General features: G+C 45.8%; 1 protein-coding gene across 5 annotated transcripts; it reads left to right on the top strand.

Moving 5' to 3' along the window:
• The first annotated feature begins 2,698 nt into the window (after positions 1 to 2,698).
• On the top strand, positions 2,699 to 17,359 carry MAFG (MAF bZIP transcription factor G). Of its 5 annotated transcripts, none has more exons than XM_044419916.1 (3): positions 2,699 to 2,809; positions 10,576 to 10,637; positions 10,721 to 17,359. In XM_044419916.1, the coding sequence occupies exons 2-3, from the start codon at positions 10,602 to 10,604 to the stop codon at positions 11,171 to 11,173; spliced, it is 489 nt and encodes a 162-aa protein (XP_044275851.1). In that variant the 5' UTR covers positions 2,699 to 2,809; positions 10,576 to 10,601; the 3' UTR covers positions 11,174 to 17,359. The 5 variants fall into 5 exon arrangements, with proteins under 5 accessions (XP_044275851.1, XP_044275853.1, XP_044275850.1 ...); XM_044419918.1 differs by lacking the exon at positions 2,699 to 2,809 and adding an exon at positions 2,825 to 2,874; XM_044419915.1 differs by lacking the exon at positions 2,699 to 2,809 and adding an exon at positions 3,718 to 3,831.
• The last annotated feature ends 1,730 nt before the right edge of the window (positions 17,360 to 19,089 follow it).

Below are 19,089 nucleotides of genomic sequence, written 5' to 3'. Positions count from 1 at the left end.
ACTGCTTTTCTGCATCAGCATTTTCAGCCCAGACCTCACTGCTCCCTGCAATTTCCGCAGTTTTGAGAAAGTGTAGACACAGCAAAGACTGAACAGAAGTGTGGGGAGGGGAGCATTCCTAAGGGAAGAGGGGGACAGCATTGCAGAATGGGCAAAAGAAATATGGACTGACGTTTGGGTCTGGCTGTTCAGGAAGATGAAAGAGAGAAAGGAGAAATGTATTCAGGGCTCCTTTCCCTCAGCCCCATATCCTTCCCTTGTACACTGGTCTAATTTGCCAGTAATCCAACCATTACCAGTTCAATTCCTTTGGGCATTTAAGCATGTGACCAGTGACATCTGCACCAGATGATGGATTTCTAGTATTATCATTGAGAAACCAAAGGCCATGAGGGCTTCCATTTCCCAAGCACCTGCTGCTTTAGAGTGTTCAGTGGCACATGCAATGTGATTTTGAGGGAAGACTGCCTGTAATCTAGCTTGGACTCTCCTAGGGAGAATAAATGGCGTGCTTGCTAGGAGCCCTGTCCATTTGGGGAATGTGAGAATTTGTCTTGAATCAGCTGGAATCTGGGCTAGCAAGCAAAAATGCCTTTTGACAGTTCAAGTAAGCACATGCAAGCTGACAGGGCCCTTCTGCACAGTCATCTTCTAGCTTCTGGCTACTTTTTTCTGTCTTTTTTTTTTTTTAGCAGTAGGAAAACTGGTGCTTAATGGGTTAGTTCCAAAGCTGCTGGTTAAATGATCTTGTGAGGCAAGGGCTGCTGAGCAAAATATATTGATGGACAGAACTGGTTTGAAAAACTTTCCAGTAAGCAGATCTCCCTGGCTCTAGAAAATTCATTCTGAAAATGCTGGCTCAGGTACACTCCTTCTGGTGAAGTTGTGGAACAAGTACCACAGTGTGTTAACTGCAAGGGACTTAAGAACTGCCAGTCTTTCTGTGTAGTGTCTAAAGGGCATTCAAAGCCCTGCTGATTTGAATGAATCCGTTACAAGGCTTGCTGTTTTGGAATCTTAAAGATGCCTTTGGGGAAAATAATTCTGCACTGGATTATTCCTCCAAGTGATTGTCCAAACAGTTATTCTGCAGCCCCTTTTCCATTAGCAAGCAATCTGCACCTCATTAATTAAGAAGTCTACAGTACCAGTGCTTTATTTTTAGCCAAGACTAAAGTCTGCTTCTGCTCTGAAAATGCAGAATAATACTGGAGAACTGTAATGTAGAATTGCCTCCCCCGCTGCTTAGCAATCAATCGCAGCTTGTGTATCGAGGGCTGCAAGGAAAGCTTCCGTGCACCTAGTTCAAAAAAACTGCGCTAGTTAACCCAAGCGGAATCTCAATCTTCTTACTCCTTTTCTCACTCACCCCCCCAGTTATTAATAGTTTGTCTCCAATTTTTCACGTTGTCAACAAGTTTAACTACAATTTTCCAATTTCTTCACCCACCCTTCCGTTGTCTTCCCAGCTCTATTTTGCAAGTTTACGGGATGTGTATTCGCTTAGTCTCAATTTCTTCGAGAAATGAAAGAGTGGGACGGGAGTGGAGAGACACAGAAAAGAGTAGCGGTGAAGAGAAGAAAGTGGGGGCTGGAGAGAAGGAAACTGCCCATCAGCTTCTATGGTGCTGCATGTTCCAGTTGTTATTGGCTGATGTTCAGGGGGACTATGCCAGATTGTTAGTTTTCTTGAGCTGCTCTTTGTAATTTCGATATGAAATATATGGTCTTGGGCTGCCAGCTCTCGCTGGTCTTGAATCCAGGTGCGAATACTCGAGGTGGACTTACAATTAAACAGACGTCTGTACGCCCAAGAAGCATCTCCCCCATCCTCCCTCCATTTACAGTCTCTCCTCGCCCTTCCCTCTATGCCTCATGCAGCCTTCGCCATGGTCTGTCCTCATTCCAATAGTCAGGAAAATACAAAGTGAAGGAATCGGTGACTGGAATGTCTTGTTTTGCCTGAGGACCGTGGCTGGCGCGTTTTCTTTTTCCGCTCTCCTGCCGCGAGATGCACCAGGAAGCCTGTTCGTGAAAGACGGCGGAGGAGGAGGAGGAGGAGGGTACCCGGACTTAGCCCTTCTGCTTCGCCGTCTCAAAGTTTCTCTTCCAAGTGGGTGGCCGTCCAGATGGAGGGAAGTAAAAGCAGCTTCCTTGCCCGCCTTTCATGAGCTGCTCGAAAAAGCAGCCCCTCGCCTCGGAGGAGTGTGTGTGTCTCGCGGGCAGTTAGATAAGTTTGGGCCTTGGGACGGATGTTTTTCATTTTTATCTCGCCCGTGCCCGAATCCCCAAGCCGAGGCTGCCTCGAAATGGTGGTGTCCAAAGGGTCGGAGCAGCCGGGCAGCACGATGGGCCTACCCTCGGGAGCAGCCGAATGGCCACAGCTCAGTCTGGGCTAGAGCAAGCTGCCCTTGAGGTTCAGCCTCGGTCTTGCCCGCCCGCCCGCCTGGCACGTGAGGCCCTTGTTCCCCCCCCCCCCCGCCAGCTCCACAGTCTCGCTTCCGCCTTGCCACCCCTCTCTCACATCCACACCCTCGTCCTCTTTCTTATATTATATTTCTCAAATATTTTATGCGCGTGTCCGCAAAGCAAGGGAGGGGAAAAAAAGCGAACCTCTGGGCGCCTCCCCTTTAAGGCTCGGGGCGGCTGCACCGATCGGCTTCATGAATGGAGGCACGTGACCCAAACATCACGTGACGCGTCCGTGAGCGGCGGCGGCGGCGGCGGCGGACCCCGGACTCTCGGTCCCTCTCTGCGTGGCGGCCTCCCCCTCCCCGCCCCGGCCCCCTCCGGCGGCACCGAGCGGAGGGTGAGCGATTGCGCGAGCGGGGCCTGGGACTTGGTTCCCCTTTTAGAGGGGAGGAAGGAGCAAAGGTAGCGCTCCCCCACACCCAGGAAGGAAGAAAGAAAGAAGGAAGGAGGAGGAGGAGGAGGAGGAATTAATAATGGAGCAGGGGGGTTGATGTATGCGCGTGGGGGTGCTCATGGGGGGGCTTTGTCTCCCCTTTCCAGGCTTTTCTGGGCATGCTGCGTTCCGCGGAGTTAACTGTCCCCCCCACCCGTGTTTATTTTTGAAAAGGCGACTGTTGCACTGTACGTGGGGACTTGGGCTGGCAGGAGCGCCGTCGCCCGTCTCCCCCGTTTCCTCCCAAGAATGTTCTGGCGGGCTCGGAGGGGTGGCGGAGCGCCCGGTGGGGCTCGGTGAACGGACTTCCTTATGCCCCCAGCCCGCCTTGGTTTCTTCTCCTCTTTTCGTTGACTTCATTTTCCGTTGTTGACAGGTGGGTGGCTGGGTGGGTGATCCCTTTTTCTCTTTCGAGTGGATATGCGGTGTGAGCGGGCAACGTCCTTCCTCACAGCTGTCACAGGTAGGAGAGAAGTGCCATCGCTGCCCCAAGCTCCGTTTTTCCTGAATCCTCATTGTTGAGTTCCAGTCTTCTCCCCACTGCTTCTGTGCTTTCTCAAGACGGGAGCATGAAAAAGTAGTTTGACCCTTCCCCACTTATTCTTTGGTTTCCTAGGGCAACTTCACCACCAGGAAGTGGGGGTGGGAGAAAAATCCGCTTCTTGCACATTTGTGTTGGGTGTGTATGTGTCTAGGGATGTGCAGCCATGTCTGCAAATGTTAAAGGGCTTGTTGTGCTGACTCATCAGGTGTCTGGGTAGGAAGGAGAGAGCCAGTGTGCATGCGGGGTGGGGCTCAGGAGGGGGAATGTATAAAGCCGGCAGTATGGAGGGTGATTTTCAGATCACCCCATTCCATTCCCTGGCACAGTCCTCTGTGTGCAGAGCCCAGACACTGCTGACTCATCAACATGAGGTCACCACTAGGTATATGCTGCACAAAGAGAGGTGGGGGCTGGTGGGACCTGGCAAGGGGGCTGGCTGGGAGAGACAAGGTGACCTGCTGACTCATCTTTTTAAAGGATGATAAGGCAGGGACAGTGCCAGTGCAGGAGACAGTTGGGGAGGAGATTCACCTGGGATCCATGTTCTTAAAATTACTTGTCTGTATTTAAGAGGTTGTGACAGTTGCCATTCTCTGAACATATGTCATATTGTCCACATGTAGTGTGTGGACTGAAGTGTGTGTGTGTGTGTGAGAGAGAGAGAGAGAGAGAGAAGGGGGGAGGGGGTGTTTAGTAGAACTTTTGTGAATCTGTTTCTAAACTTGTGTGCCTCTTCTTTATTTTTGCTCTGGCTATTTATATGTTACTTCTGTTCAAGGTACCTGTAGATTTCAATTCTTCTATTTTGGCTAGCTTTCTAATCATAAGAAAGGTTCTGAGAGCAGTGACTTTTATGTAAATTGTGTCTTCTGTCATTGTCTGTGCGGTCTGTGTCAGAGGAGCACAGCATTCTCAAGGGCTCTGTGAAGGAGGCTGGCATGCTGTCACACTGGACTGGGAAGGGCATAGAGATGCAGATCTGTTTTGTGAGCCTGATCAGCTCTGCTGATTTGTACAGTGGAGCACGTATGCGCAACAAGTGCATGCTGTCCTCCGCTGAGTCCCTGGTGGGAAGTCCCTCCAGCAAGTGAGCTGAAGCGTGCCGTTATCTGCAGCCACACCACAGTTCTGGAGGGCAGCCTGTCCTTTGCCAGTTTGATAGTGACTTAGCTTTTGGGGATGAGCGTTTTAATCAGTATGTCTTAGATGTTAAAATTGTGATTGGATAGAGATGCTGCCCGGGCAAAAGCTAGCTCCCTCAGTGTATTTTACTTCTGACAGATACGTACAAATTCTTTTTCTTGTACTTCTGAAATCGTAAGGTGGGAAGGACACAAAAATGTATCTAGTAAAACTCCCTTCTCTATAAAGGCATAAACCTAGGGCTCCTAACTGAGTGTAGTATATCAAGGGTATTTGTTTTCTTTCTAGAAAAAGAAATGTTTTTTATATTGCAAACTTATCAGATTCAAAATGAATTGAGCCAAGACAATTACAGGGCATATACTGAGGACACAGAGCTGCAGGAGCGTTGTTGAAAAACCAAAACAACCTTCCTATAGCTCTGTGTCCTCAGATACATGGCATATGGACCAGCACTGTACCACTCATATTGGTGGAGGAACTATAGCTCTTTCTGTCTTCAGATATAATTGTGACAAGGTGGCAGGTAATCTGCAACTGTCTAGCATCCCATTTTAGTGTCCTGTGACACTGCAGTTTGGACAAATTATTTTCCACTGGGATATTTAAGTAATTGCAATAAATTATGATGTTTGTGGCAAATGGGAAGTGAAACAAACACATTTAACTAGAAATGTGGGGAGAGATAAGCAAGTTGTATTTAGTTTCATTGCAAATGTGACTAGCTTCTCAATTGCAGCAACCATATGAGGCTGGCAGCCTTCTAAGCTGATAGGAAGAGCTGATTTTTGCTCAGTTTCCCCTCGGCTCTACTAAGTAAAAAGGCACATCCATGTAAAAACCAGCACTGAAGAACTTGGCACATAAGCATACTGGGGAGAGACTGCCTGGGATCATTTTTGTCTGCTTGGAGGAAACAAACTTTTTTACTGTCCTTACATTTCTGTAGGTCTTACTTGGTAAGCATCTGCTTTCCGGCAGTTTTTTTCTTCTTTTTTTGCTAGGCTAAATTCTTCAACAAAAAGATGAATTTATATTTAAATGAATAATTGGGAAACTCTGGGTAAATACATTTCTAGAAATGCATGCATTCCTGGACATACAGAGTCATGTACATGCAGATAGGTACAGCTTGGAAACTGCTCTTTCTACTACACCTGTTGAAAAGCCTGCCACTGCAGGTTGTCACTGAGCTCCTGGCTGCTCCATGTCATCAAGGCCATTCTCTTTCTCACGCCTTACAGCTGGGACTGCTGGGTTGGGGCTGTCTTCTTTTGCTGGAATGGGTGACGTCACTGTGTTTACACTAGTTTGATGGCACAGCTCTCTGAACCAGGAATGTTGAGAATGGGGCCTGTGTTGAATCATGCACTCTGCTGTCAGCTCTGTTGTGAGCGAAGAATTGGCGGTGCTTGTGCTGAGTGCAGGCCTTTTGAGTCCTGGCAGAATGTGTCGAGGCTGCACTTTTTCCCTTTGCAGCCATTGCACTTGGCACTTTCCAGTGTGATCTTTCTTCGGGAAGCTGTCAAAAAGCTGAGAAATCAGCAGTCTGGGGAGTTAGACCAAGTTTGTCTCTGTCTGGATGCCAGGTCTCTCTGGTTGTCCTCTTGCAGGATATTAATAAGTCCTGCTTCTGTGGGTGGCAAATCAGTCCTCTAGAAGGGCCTAGTGCCTTCCCAGTTGTGCTGGTTGTGTTGTATTGTAAGTTTACCCAATTCTTGACTGTTCTCAGCCCCTTTAAAATGAATGTTTCTAGTAATAAACATTGTGCTTGCCCTGGGCAGAGACTCAAAGCATATTCCTTCTGCTAAAATGTCAGCAGATTCTTAACATTTCTATGCTCTGGTAAGTTTGAATATCCTCATACTTCAGTCTATTGAAATTTATGCAGTGTTTGACCATTTCCCCAACCATTTACCAAGCAGTGGTAGAAAACGGAATAATGAACATCCTTTCCAGACAGCATCATTTTGTGCCTTCTTCTCTCTAGATGTTAATAAGTTACTGCATTCTAAGCACTGATCTTGATATATATGTATATTAGAGTTCTGGACTTGCTTTATGAGGGTATTTCTGTCTTTGCATGTGCTTAATGTCTGAGTAGTGTTTCCCAGGGACTGAACCAACCTGGCATTGTGAAAGCTAAGATAGCATTATTTGTGCTGACTTCATGGCTTATGGTGGGTCTTTAGTAATGTAATTTCTGTTCCAAAGAACAGTCCTGGTTCTTATGAGCACTTGTAATGGTTCCTAATATTCCCATGTGCCACAAGCAAAACCTATAGAAGAAGTTGTGGGGAGGGGTGGGGTGGGGAACCTCAGACCTGATGGTAAAACATGGGTCATCTGGGGTGCCCAGGTGGCTGCTCAATTTCTTCCAACCACTGATTGTTTGGTAGTTTCCTGCCTTTTGTGCATATTTTCCACTATTCTGGAAGACTGAAATTCCTCTCCTAGGGTTTAGTTGGTGAAAATAACAGTTTCAAAATGCAGACTCTTTGTATTCTTTTTCCTTTTCCTTTGACCCCTTTGCCTTCAACTTGGCCTACCACTGGAAAGCACAAGAGCATCTCCAAATTTGAATTTGGCCCTTGGATTGAAACAGGTTCCCCATCCCTAGTTCACAATATGAGTTCTGTGTTTTTTCAAATTTTTGTTTTTGTTTTCCCAGAAGTAAGATGACTGCACTTGGTTTTTAGACATACCACAGCTGGGAAAATGAAAACAAACAGATTTGACATGGGAAGGCATTCTTGCATGGCCCCCAGAATTTCTTTAACTAATATGGAAAGAGCATGATTTCTCAGACCATGTTATGAGGTCCGAAAGTACCCTTTATCCTCTTGTAACTTCTGCTTGTGGGATGGCTGTGCTGTTGCTGTCCTGGTCTATTTCCGGGATGAAGACATGACTAGTAATCATTGTTTCTTTTGCCCACATACTTTTAGACTGCTGGCTCCTGAATACCGGTCCAATCCTGTCTGCAATCAGTGTCGCGGATGGTATGGCAGAGTGAGCTGTGCACACTTTGCTTTCAGATTAGTAATTGCTTGGAGCTTGCTTGTCAGTTTCAAAGACAAAAATAAGTTGGTGGGGTCCTTTTGGGAAGACAGCTGTGGCCCACCGTGTTAGGACACGGTAAGCCTTTAATCAGTGACCAGAACCATGTCCTTTGGGCATAAACACTTCGCTTGTCAGCGGTTTTCAGTGCTCGAGGAATATCCAAGTTGTTACTGGCCTATTAGTGATCTTGGAAAGCGCTGAAGCCATCCCTTCTGGGGGTGCTGCTGGGGGACTGCTTCTTGGCTTTTGCTGACACTAGCTTGTCTTAATTCTCTGCTATAAATGTGAACTGATGTTTTATGCATTTAACAAACAAGAACATGGGCTGTGTAGGAGAGGCATTTATTATGCCATGTAAGTGCTGATGATGTGCTTGGTTGGGAGCTGGATGTCAAGATATCCCTGTCTGAATGCACATACTGACTCTTTCAGCCCTGAGACATCCCTGCCACAGCAGCAGATTTTCCTCTTGCCTAGGGAACAGCTGTAGTTTCTGAGCTGATCCAGAGCAGTAACGAAAGGTAGAGAACTTACTAATACCTAATACTCATGCGAGTGCATGTGTATGTATTTGAGGGTCTCGGGAAAGGGAGACATATGACCTGCAAGATCTTTTGCTGTGATCTCAGGTTTTGTGTACGAAAAATTAACTACTCCTGCATGTAATTTCAGGTTGGGTCTTGAGCACTGGTTGACAGGATTCTGTGTTTTGCTTGTGGGACAGGGGCAGTCAGTTCTGGTTTACACAAAAAACAGCATTGGATGATGAGATCTGTTTGCATATTATGCCTTTTTGGTGAAGTCACCTGGGCATTCTGTTTGGAAATTAGAAGAAGTGATTCCATAATGTTTTGGAAAAGAATGTCCATTAACAAGCATTATGGTCTGTACTTAGCAATAAAAATGTACTGGCAAATGCAGTTACTGTCCCAGAGAGGTTATGTTCCCTGTGAATTTTGGTATTGTAATGTTGTTATCCCCTCTAGGCTAACACAGTGGATTATGAAATGTGGAAGCATAATTGGTGTGGGTTCTTTCATGTATCTTCTCATTCCTGGGATAAACCTTGTTTGCATGTTCCAAGCTTGTTTCTGAAATAATAACTACTGGAATCTTGAGAACCTTGCACTTTTTTTTTTGTTAACTTACATTACAGTTAGTAAAAATTTCCCCAGTGGCGCACATGTTCTGGAAATGCAGAACAATGTGACATAAATCAGTAGGCTAGTAGAGTGACTGTGCATAAATGTTCTTGGTTTTATACCCGTTAAAACAAAAAGAGGAATGTGAAAAAATCCTAGTTCTTTGTTGGTAAAGGGTGGAGGGAGGACAGGGTTATACCGACTGGATGGGGAGATGGACAGAAGTTAGCTGTTCCTTCTGACTATCAGAAACCCACCCTGACTTCTTTTAGTTTTTCGGCTGTATGAGTTTCTGTCCACTGCCACCCCTGCTAACATGAGTGGCAAAAGGTACTTAAAAGAAAAACAAGAAGATCTGAATACGGCAAAAGCAGTATCTTCTGCTCCCAGTAGCCAGATTATTCAATTTATGCTATCGGCTAGAACAAAGCAGCTTTCTAGGCTTCTGTGTGTTCCCCTTCATTCTCTTGAGAACGTAAAATATTTAGCCATCATCACTAGCAGCTGCTAAGAGCATTATCCTATATGGACTTGTCTAATCCCCTTTTATCTAAGTTGGTGGCCATGATGATATCATATGGTAGTAATTTCACTTTGTGCTTTGTGGAAAAGTGCTTCCTTTTTTGTCATGAATCTCCTGTCCTTCAGCTTCACGTGGATGATCCTAGTCTCTAGTATGATGCATCTGACTTCCCCATGTTATATGCCTCTGTCCTATCCCCCCACGTTTCTTGCATTTTTCTAAGAGCCCCACACCATGTAACCTTCCCCACTAGGGGCATTGTTCTGGCCCCATCATTATTTTAGTTACCCTTTTCTACATGTTTACCAGTTCTACAATATACTTTCTGGGGTGCAGTAATCAGACTTGGCCATGGTATTCCAAGTGAGGTTGCACCACAGATTTCTGTAAGGGAAGTATGCTATTGACAGTTTTATTTTTGATTCCTGTCCTAATAATCTCCAGCATGGATTTCGCCTTTTCCATAACCACTGCACACCAGTGTGGTACTTTTATTGGACTGTCCCCCACAACCTCAGGATCCCTTTCTTGCTCAGTCACCACCAACTCAGGCCCCCTAAGTGTGGATGTGAAGTTAGGATGTTTTGCTCCAAAATGCCTCACCTGGCATTTGCTTTCATTGAAGCACATTTTTCATTATTCCTCTGGTTTGACGATAGCAGCTCTTGGAGCTCTTTGCTGTCACTTTTTGTTTGAAAAATTAAATTGGTGCTGTCCACAGATCTGGCCATCTCGCTGTTCCCCCTCAGTTCCCCGCAACGCGTGGCTGCTCATCTCCCCAGAGAAAGAATGCTTCAGACAGGAGGGGTCAGTTCATATGCACCAGGCTCTTGGGCTGCAACTCTCCTGCTGGGTTATACTCCAAGGCGTGCACTGTGAGCGAGCCGGCTAGTATGCTGAGTCAGCATGACTGGCTCAGCACAGCCGTGCAGGACCCTGGCTGCCAGGCTATTTTTAAATGTGGCTTCATTCTGAGCTGGCTCCTCCCAGGGTGCTTAATCCCCTCTCCCCTGCCCTCTCCTGCCATTTGTTTGTGAGTATTGTAGAGAGCGGTGGGGCTGGCAGGGACAGGGGGTGGTCAGCCGCTCTTGTAAGTTCCTCAGCATGGCTCGTGGCTGTGCAGAGCACCTGGAGCCTGGCTCCTGTCGGGAGCCCTGCCACTTTCCCGGTCTAGCTGCTGGGCCAAATGAGTGCCTTTCGTGAAGGAATGCTCTGGAATGTGAGTTTGGTGACCTCTGGCCATTCTCTTTTGCAGAAACTGATTGCAAAGGCTTGCGTGTTATGACGACCCCCAACAAAGGAAACAAAGCCTTGAAGGTAATAGGGCGAAACGGGGGCTGACGTGGTCCGTGCGCATTGCCAGAGCTCTGGTGATGCATGTGTTCCCTTCTGCCCCGCAGGTGAAGCGGGAGCCAGGGGAGAATGGGACCAGCTTGACGGATGAAGAACTGGTGACCATGTCTGTGCGGGAGCTGAACCAGCATCTGCGGGGCTTGTCGAAGGAGGAGATAATCCAGCTCAAGCAACGCCGGCGGACCCTGAAGAACAGGGGCTATGCTGCCAGCTGCCGTGTCAAGAGGGTGACACAGAAGGAGGAGCTGGAGAAGCAGAAGGCAGAACTTCAGCAGGAGGTGGAGAAGCTGGCCTCGGAGAATGCCAGCATGAAAATGGAACTCGATGCCCTGCGCTCCAAGTACGAGGCGCTGCAGAACTTCGCCCGGACCGTGGCCCGGAGCCCTGTCACCCCTGCCCGGGGCCCACTTGCTTCCAGCATGGGGCCTCTTGTGCCCGGCAAGGTTGCCACCACCAGCGTCATCACGATAGTGAAATCCAAAACGGACGCCCGGTCTTAGTGAAACGAGCACTGCCTGGGCTTGTGTGTGCAGGGCAGTTAGGCACAAAGCTCATCCGGAATCCCCAAAGCACAACCCCTTCCCAGGTGGCCTAGCCCACACAGGCACATGCTGGCCTGCTTGTCACTGCAGTCCCTTTGTTTTTAGCTTTGTTCTGGTTGGTGTGACTGATGGTAATGCAATCCTTCTATGTGAGCAGAACCTTCCATCCAGGGGTATTCTGGAAACAGAGGCGGAAGGACCTCAGTACTCTAGCCAAAGAGATTCTCAGCAGCATGGAGTAAATTTTGGGGAGGAATAACCCAAAGGGGAGGGCTGAGGTCCTAGAAAGTTGGAAGACCTGCTGTCAGTGATGACTTTATACCATTCTTCCAAGGTTGTGTGTCAGCTGTCCAGTCTGCTGCTTGTAAATTGCTTGGTATCAGTGACGATAATGGGGGTAGTTTGTGTAACCATTTTTATATTGACATCTAGTTGCGCCTTGTATGTTTAAAGGTGGGATTCCTTGGGACTTTTCCTGACGGGGGGAGGGAAGGGGAGAATGGCGGTTTCCTGGTGCCTGTGCTGCAGAGAAGGGAAAGGAACCAGGGATGGGCACTGTGGTAGCCTGGCTGCCAGGAGGAAGGCAGGTTGTGCCATGGTGAGTGACTACAGGCCGGTTTTGTGCCTGACGTGTTGCACTGAACAAGACCAAAATCACTAGTTGTTTCCTGTGTTTGGAGAGTATCAAGTGTCTCTAGTGTGATGGTTTACACAACCAGTTTATGTGGTTTAAATAGCCCTTTATTTAAGAGAGAAACATTCATTTTAAAGAACTATTAAAAGATCTACGTTTCAAAACTAAATCGGATGTAGAACTTGTATTTCACAGTCTCCTTTTTAACCCGAGAGGTTGGGAATATTTGATTGTCCTATTCTTGGAGACTTTGCTAGCTTAAAACAAATGCAAATTTTAAAAGTTTCTCGCTAAGTCTTTGTGGCTCTGAGGTTGGTTTTTATAAAGAGTTATCAGACTTTTATTTATAAATAATGTAGGAAAAAAACAAACAAAAAAAGGCTAGTCCTGTTTGATATCTTTTTGCAATTGTACCAAAAGTGACTTACTCTTGAACTCCTCACCGACTGCTTTTGTGCTCCTGCTGTGTTTCGTTGTCTGTGCTCTGAGGTCTCGTGTGGCGCTGTGACGTGCTGGTGCCATTGGCCACCTTTGCTGTGTGGATGTCCTGTGAGCATTCGTTTTGCTTCCCCTGGGCTGAGTGCAGGGCTTTCTGGGGCATTTCCCAGCGGACCGTTTAAAGGTTGTGTCTTGCGAGAAAGGTTACCCGTATCCGAAGGCAGTGCTTCTTGGCCACTGAAGCCGGAAGTGAAGCAACTGCTCTGGGGTGCCACTAAAACTTAACGACAGCTAGTAGACAGTGTTCCATTCTCCCATGTCACTTGCATCACAGCTCCCAAAGTCAGCTGTCTTAGTCTTGTCGATCCTAAAGACTAAATCTAACAAAAGTGGGGTGGAGAGGGCACTCTCATTATATGGGAAGGTGAAACAAAGTGTGGGGTGGGTGCCATGTCCCATAGAACAAGTGTTTCATAGAGTTGGGTTACTGGTAGCTTCTGTTAGGTTCTCCCTTCTGGCAGGATTGTCTAGCTACCAATGCTACTGTCTTTTTAAAAAATCCCTGGGTGCTTGCTTTCTGTTCTCAGACATATGGAGAAGTAGTTAAGCAGCTGAGCTGGAAACTCCATAAGGGCTAATAAGTGTGTGTGTGGGTGGGGGGGTCGCTCTGAACCAGGCAAGTCCAACCTCACTGTTTAGCTTCTAGATGCTTAAAATATTTCATTGGAAGCCTTTGTCCCTGTGTTCTTTGAAGGAGCTATGACTCCTTTTGGGGGACAGTCAGCAGTGGATTGAAAAGGGAAGGGAAGCATTCTCCTGCCTTGAGTACTGCAATCCAGAAGTACTTGGCCCATACAGAATAGGTGGTGGGTGGTCTCATTATCAAGAGGGAACATGTTGTGATCTCAGCTGATTTGTTGGAATATTTGTTAGAATATTATTGCAGGAGGGCTTTTTAAACCTGAGGCTTTGCCTAGCAAAAGGTGCCCTTCAGAGAGAGCCCAATTAGTGGTGGCTGGGGAGCCTGGGGGTGCTGGTCCAGAACATACTGAGAATTCTTGATTTAACCAGCGTGTGACAAATAGTACAATGAGCAGCTTGTGGATTGGCAGACATTAGACACTGTCAGAATCTTGCAGAAACTGGTGGCTTTTTAAGAAAACTTTAGCTTACCTTACAACAGATTCTGAGTCTCAGTGTTAAGAGGACAAAGAAACTTGGGGAGCAATACTATGCATATTCATAGGGAAAAAGTCCTCCAACTCTCAGCACACCCCAACCAGCATAAGATCGCACCCTTAGTTTACTGCCTGAAATGAGCTAGAGGCCAAATTCCCAGCCAGCAAATATCCAGGGAAAAATCCAATGATTTTTAACCAAAAATGCCTCTTCCACTTCCATTTGGTGAAAATCAATTCTTCCAAATCATCTTCCTAATGCCTACCCTGTAAGAGCTCCACTGCTTGGAATATATCACAGGCATAGAGGAAAGAAAGCTTTAAATGTGGATTGGCTGTCATGTCCTCTTCTTGATGTCTGCTGAAACGCTTCCCCCTGCACGCGCAAGGAACGCTGTTCTGCCGCAGACCTGGAGTGGAAGGGCAGTGCTTCTCGCCACCAGCAGTAGTTCCTGTAAGTATCCTGGCCAGCCTTTTGAGGCCAGACGGGGATACTTTTCTGCTGCTCTTTGCCCACAAGAACTGCAGTTGTGCAAAGAGCAGCTCAGGGATGTATGAGAACAAAGAAGGACAGATTGCAAGCAGGGAGAAAAATAAAAGGGAGCTCTGGTGTGGACACCTCTCCACTCTTACGTGCAGGTTGCATTCAAGAAATCCCATCTACCGCACCTGCTACTCCCTACTGCAAATTTAAAAGGAATTGACAAAGGACAAGCAGTGGCAGTTATTGGCAAGCCCTTCCTCAAGGCCAGCAGGCTTCTGATGCTGAAAAAGGCTGAACTGTATGGCGTGTGTTAGGAGTGTTGTGGCCGTACTGGAGCCTGCCTGATAAGGCTGCAAGGGTTTATGCCTGTCACTCCTGGATCAAAAGGCTTAGGAACCAATGGATGTCTATGTGGGATTGCTGGAGCCAGAGCTTTCCTACTTTCTGCTGTTTCATTTCCCTCTACCTCTTTATGCATCTTTCCCCCCATCCTTAAGCTGTGCATATTTTCTTCCCTTCATTGCCTTCCACTTTCTAGTCCTTGCCAAAGAAATCCAGATTCTGTGAAAACCAAACAATTATAATCTGTGAAAGCAATATTTACGCACACTTGTCAAGCTCACAAACCACAATAGCAGGTAACCAGTTTCCTAGTCCCCAGATTTACAAGCAAGAGGTGGGGGCTGAAATGACATTTTAGATCTCCTAGTCAGAGCTTCCTTTCGAGAGCTGCATAAAGGGCACTTGTGTGGCCTGCATTTCTGAGCTCATCCCTGAGCATACTCTTCAATCTGCTGACTGCTGTTTCTCTTCAGCCTGCCTCTCCATTTGCATTGGTGTGCTTCTCTGTACTGTATTCTCTTACAGCCCCGTGGAAAGCCAGGAGAGAACATCAGTGGTAGTTCCATGCTTTGATCTTCAGATATAGCTTGTATGGTTACCTGTTTGGGCGGGGCTGCCTTTCTAGGGTAGGAGTTTCTTTTCAGCGAAACTAACATTTCAGCCATCTTGGTTCAATCCTTTGACTGCAGTGCTGTTACGGTCAGACATTCTAGTCCTTTCTTCATGAGCAGTTCCCACTCTGTGGAATCGGCTGGGCTTCCGTTGCTGCTTCCTCTTATTCAGTTGCTTACTTTTCATGTACATCTGGAATAACTTGAGGCATCTTTAATGAAAAATTTCCTTGTAATACTTCCAGAGGGGGAGTCATGGAGGCCCGTTGTAACGAAAACAAGGGGTGTTGTGGCATCATATAGACCGACATACTTACTCTGGCATATATACATTTGGGGACTGGAATCCCTTTCAATGGGTGCACCAAGTGTTTGGCCCACCTGAAGCAGCCATGTGTAGATACACTGGTCAACTTGGGGGGGTAACACATCATGAATCCAGTGAAATGGGCCCTAGCCTACAAAAAGTATATCCTGTATTCGGTGTATCAGCCTTTAAGGTGCCACAGGACACCTGTCTTTCCTCTAGAGTTGCACCTCTTGCCCTTCTTAAGGCCTGAGAAGTGAAAAGCTGTCTGCATCTAAGTTGGCTGGTGGAAGTAGCAGGTGCTTAGCCTTGTATACGGTGGGTGTGTTTTGAGCATCTTTTAGCACTGAATGTGTGAAATTGAAATAATGAATCTTCCAGCAGCCGGGGAGATCCTTCACACTGCCCATCTTCCCTCACCTATTTTCAGTCTGTCTGCTTCTAGTGTTCATGAGTTCTTCCTATCCCTGATGCCCCTCTCGAGCCCTTCCCCTTGATTTCTCTTTCTGGTATATAGCATTCGGAGTGTGATGGTTCTTGTTTTCAAGGTGCTTGTTTGTTTGGTTTTCCTGCTGTGAAGGGTGTTGTGTTTTCATTTTGCTTTTTTTTTTTTCCTTTTGGGGCATTTTGTTTGATGCAACAGGTGGAGAGCACTGCTTTTTACTTGGCTGCAGAACAAATCCGTGAAGTATAATTCCGCCCACGTGTGGCTGGCTTGTGGCGGGGGGTGGTGGGGGACTTGTTTATGTTGTGGTGACTTGTGTAAAAGTGATCTCTTGGATTATGAAAGAATTTCTCTCCAGAAAAAGAGTGAGAGAGACTGCAGGCTCACAGCTGGGGTATTTGACTCTTGGGCATGGGTAGAGACCGCTCAGACTTGCACTTGGGGGTGTGATTTTGGATCAAATAGCTGAGTGTGTGTATGGAGACGGGCACACACATGTGTGTACACACTCTCACTCTGCACGTTCTGATATGCATATAAGATATTGCATCTCCGGTATTCCTTTAACTCATCCAAAACACACTTGTCACACTCCAGAAAAGTGGCAGGATGGCATCTCTGTGTACATCACTGAGAAACAGACTTGACATTCCTGTATGCTGAAGAAGGTTTACCCAGACTTAGCTGGGTAGCTCCAGTGGTATCTGCACTTCTCTCCCAATGGAAGACTGAAGCACTTACTAACAAGCCCCCTCTTCTCGCACCTTCCTGATGTCTCTAGCTGTATTTCATCAGTAACAACAATTGGAAATGCACAGGAAAGCTCCTTTCCTGCTTTGTAACATTGCTGCTCCTGCTGATAACACAGTGGGGAGTGGTGGCTGCTAAAACAGAGTATTGCTCCTCCCTATGCAGAAAGACCAGAAGAGGATCTCATGGCAGCCTGGTGGGAAGCTTCAGGCTGATCCTTCCAAGTGGTGAGGCTTTATCATCTCCTGTCCCACTCCCACTATTTGATCTACACAAGAGCCCCAGATTTTGTGGCTGTCTGTCACCTGGATGAATCAGAGGCATTGTGTACGTGAGTGAGTAGTCTCCTCATTCCTGGTTAAAGTATGTTATTACCTGGCTAGGTCAATAAGGATGGGATCCCCAGATGGCTCCCAGCCAACTTGACTTGCCCTTGCCCACATCTGCAGCTTCCTCTGAATTTATTGCACCCTTTGCCAAACCGGAATATTACAGAGAAACTAGAAATTATGGTGTTTGGAGCACTTAATGAGATGGACTGATGACTGCTCTTTCCCACCCTCCAAATGTTCAAGATAGTCTTTACATGATATGGGTTGAGATAAATTCACTGCTGCTTTAAAATGTTTCTTAAAAGGGGAGGGAGGAGTATTTTGATAAAAAGAATCTCAATCTCCAAAGCTAATAAAACTGGAGATTAATTCTATGTGCCAGGGGTGTAATACATATTGTCAAGTCCTAGGGCTTGTCTGTACAACAGTAGGCCCAATTAATTAATCAGTATTTATTGCTAAATTATTGTCCTTTTTCAATCTGTAAATATCTGATAACTGTTGGGGATTTGTTGCCACAGCCCCAGTGAAGGTGTTGTTAATTTATTTATGTATATAGTGTATGTTTGTTGATATGAAGCATTCTTTATTTTGTATATGACCAATAAACATCTTTAAAGAGGCTGGTCCCTATGATATTACTGACCAGGCTTTTAGGTTGGCAGATTTGTTTTCTACTGAAACTCATTAGGCTTGACCATTTGCATACAATGGATATAATTAAATTTCTTGCTGTAAAAAACAAAACAAAACAGCCAAATTGGTTTCTTGTTTTGTGAATTAGGGACTTCCTGGACAACCCATTCTAACACAATATAGCTCTGCAGTTTTAGCCATTTGTTGCAAGCAATCCAGATAACTTATTTCAGGGTTGTATTTCTGTTGTGTAGTTTCACCAAATACTCTTAAACATTTTGTGTAATTCTTCAGTTGGCATACTCATTACTTTTCTGCCTGCTGGGTGAATTATGCTGGCACCCTCATAACATCAGATAATTGTCCTATATCTTTCTCTTAAAACCTAAAACAATCAAAAAAACTTGTCTCCAAGGGGTGTTGTATGCTTGGATCATTTTTCTGCTTAAAGTTGAAAAGCATGAAGTTACCCCTTCCACTACTCTGCAGTTTTAAAAACAAACTTACATTTATTTGTTAATTAGAAACATTGGCTTTGTTTTCTACAAAGCTTGTTTTTTACTTTTTTTCAAAAGCGTGTTGTAGTAATACTATTACTTATCACAAAAAATGAAAGTAGCAATGTTGGCCAGAGGAAAAATTCTAAATTACACGTGTGGAATTTCTATGTTAGATCAACCAACAGGCCATAAAACTGTTCAAGCTTCCAAGATCTTGAGATCTCCTCATTAGACAAAATCTTTTTTGTAAGATCAGAACTATTGAACTGACATCCAGAGCTTGCACATTTTAGGGAGTGATCCTATGGCCCCTAGTCACTGGCCAAGGTAGGGTTTCTCAGAATCCCAAATCTGAAGTTGAAAACTATGCTGCAACCTTGGATCTCTCCCATAGCTAGTATGAAAAGTTACCATAGCTAGTCAGAAAAGTTACCATATCAGATAAGGGTAAAGGGAGTAAGGAGAGCAACAGATTGCGGAGGCCAGGATATGAGATGTCCTAAGCCTCTGCCAGCTTCCTTCTGTCTCCCCTGAAGTGCTGATGCTAGACAGGCCAAAAAAAAGTCTCCTCCAGCTCTGCATTGGATGCCTGTAACCCATTTCAGGACTTATGGGCATCCTGACAGGATTAAAGATTTAATTATATTTTGATTGTCCAATAAGAGTTCTATACTCTTATGCAGGCTCAGGGAACTGTGCTATTAGAAATGGATTTGGGCTAAAATAGAGTATTTAGAATAGTATAGAAAAGAACTGGCTGTTTTATAAAGATGTGTCCAACTCTTGAGTTAGTAAGATAGGCTGTAGTCACAGATGCCCTCTACACAGCCTCTTGTGGGTTCCAGTGCATTTTGAAAAAGGCATGCAAAGTTATCTATGACCCAAATGGAAAGAAAGCTAACTTTAAAACCTTGCTATGATCTGGATTAACCTATCCCTGAAGGCATAGGTTATGCTAGGATTTTTAAAATGTTTATTCAGAGTTCTTGTGCCTGTCAATTAACCGATTGATCAAAGATTAAACTTTTCTCTGCAGTTTTAGATTTCAGACCTGTGCACCATGGAAATAAGCTTCATTTAACTCTGAGGGCCTTACTTCTGAGTAGATGTGCATTTAATTAATTGTGCATTTCCCAAAAGATCGCACCATGAGGCAAAACTGATTTCTGCTTTTTTCTATTGCGATGAATATATTAGCATTTTTTACCAACTTGGAT

The sequence above is a fragment of the Varanus komodoensis genome, unplaced genomic scaffold, assembly GCF_004798865.1.
Source record: "Varanus komodoensis strain SLA01 unplaced genomic scaffold, ASM479886v1 scaffold11, whole genome shotgun sequence".
Taxonomy (NCBI): Eukaryota; Metazoa; Chordata; class Lepidosauria; order Squamata; family Varanidae; genus Varanus; species Varanus komodoensis.
This window is presented reverse-complemented; position numbering and strand designations above follow the sequence as displayed.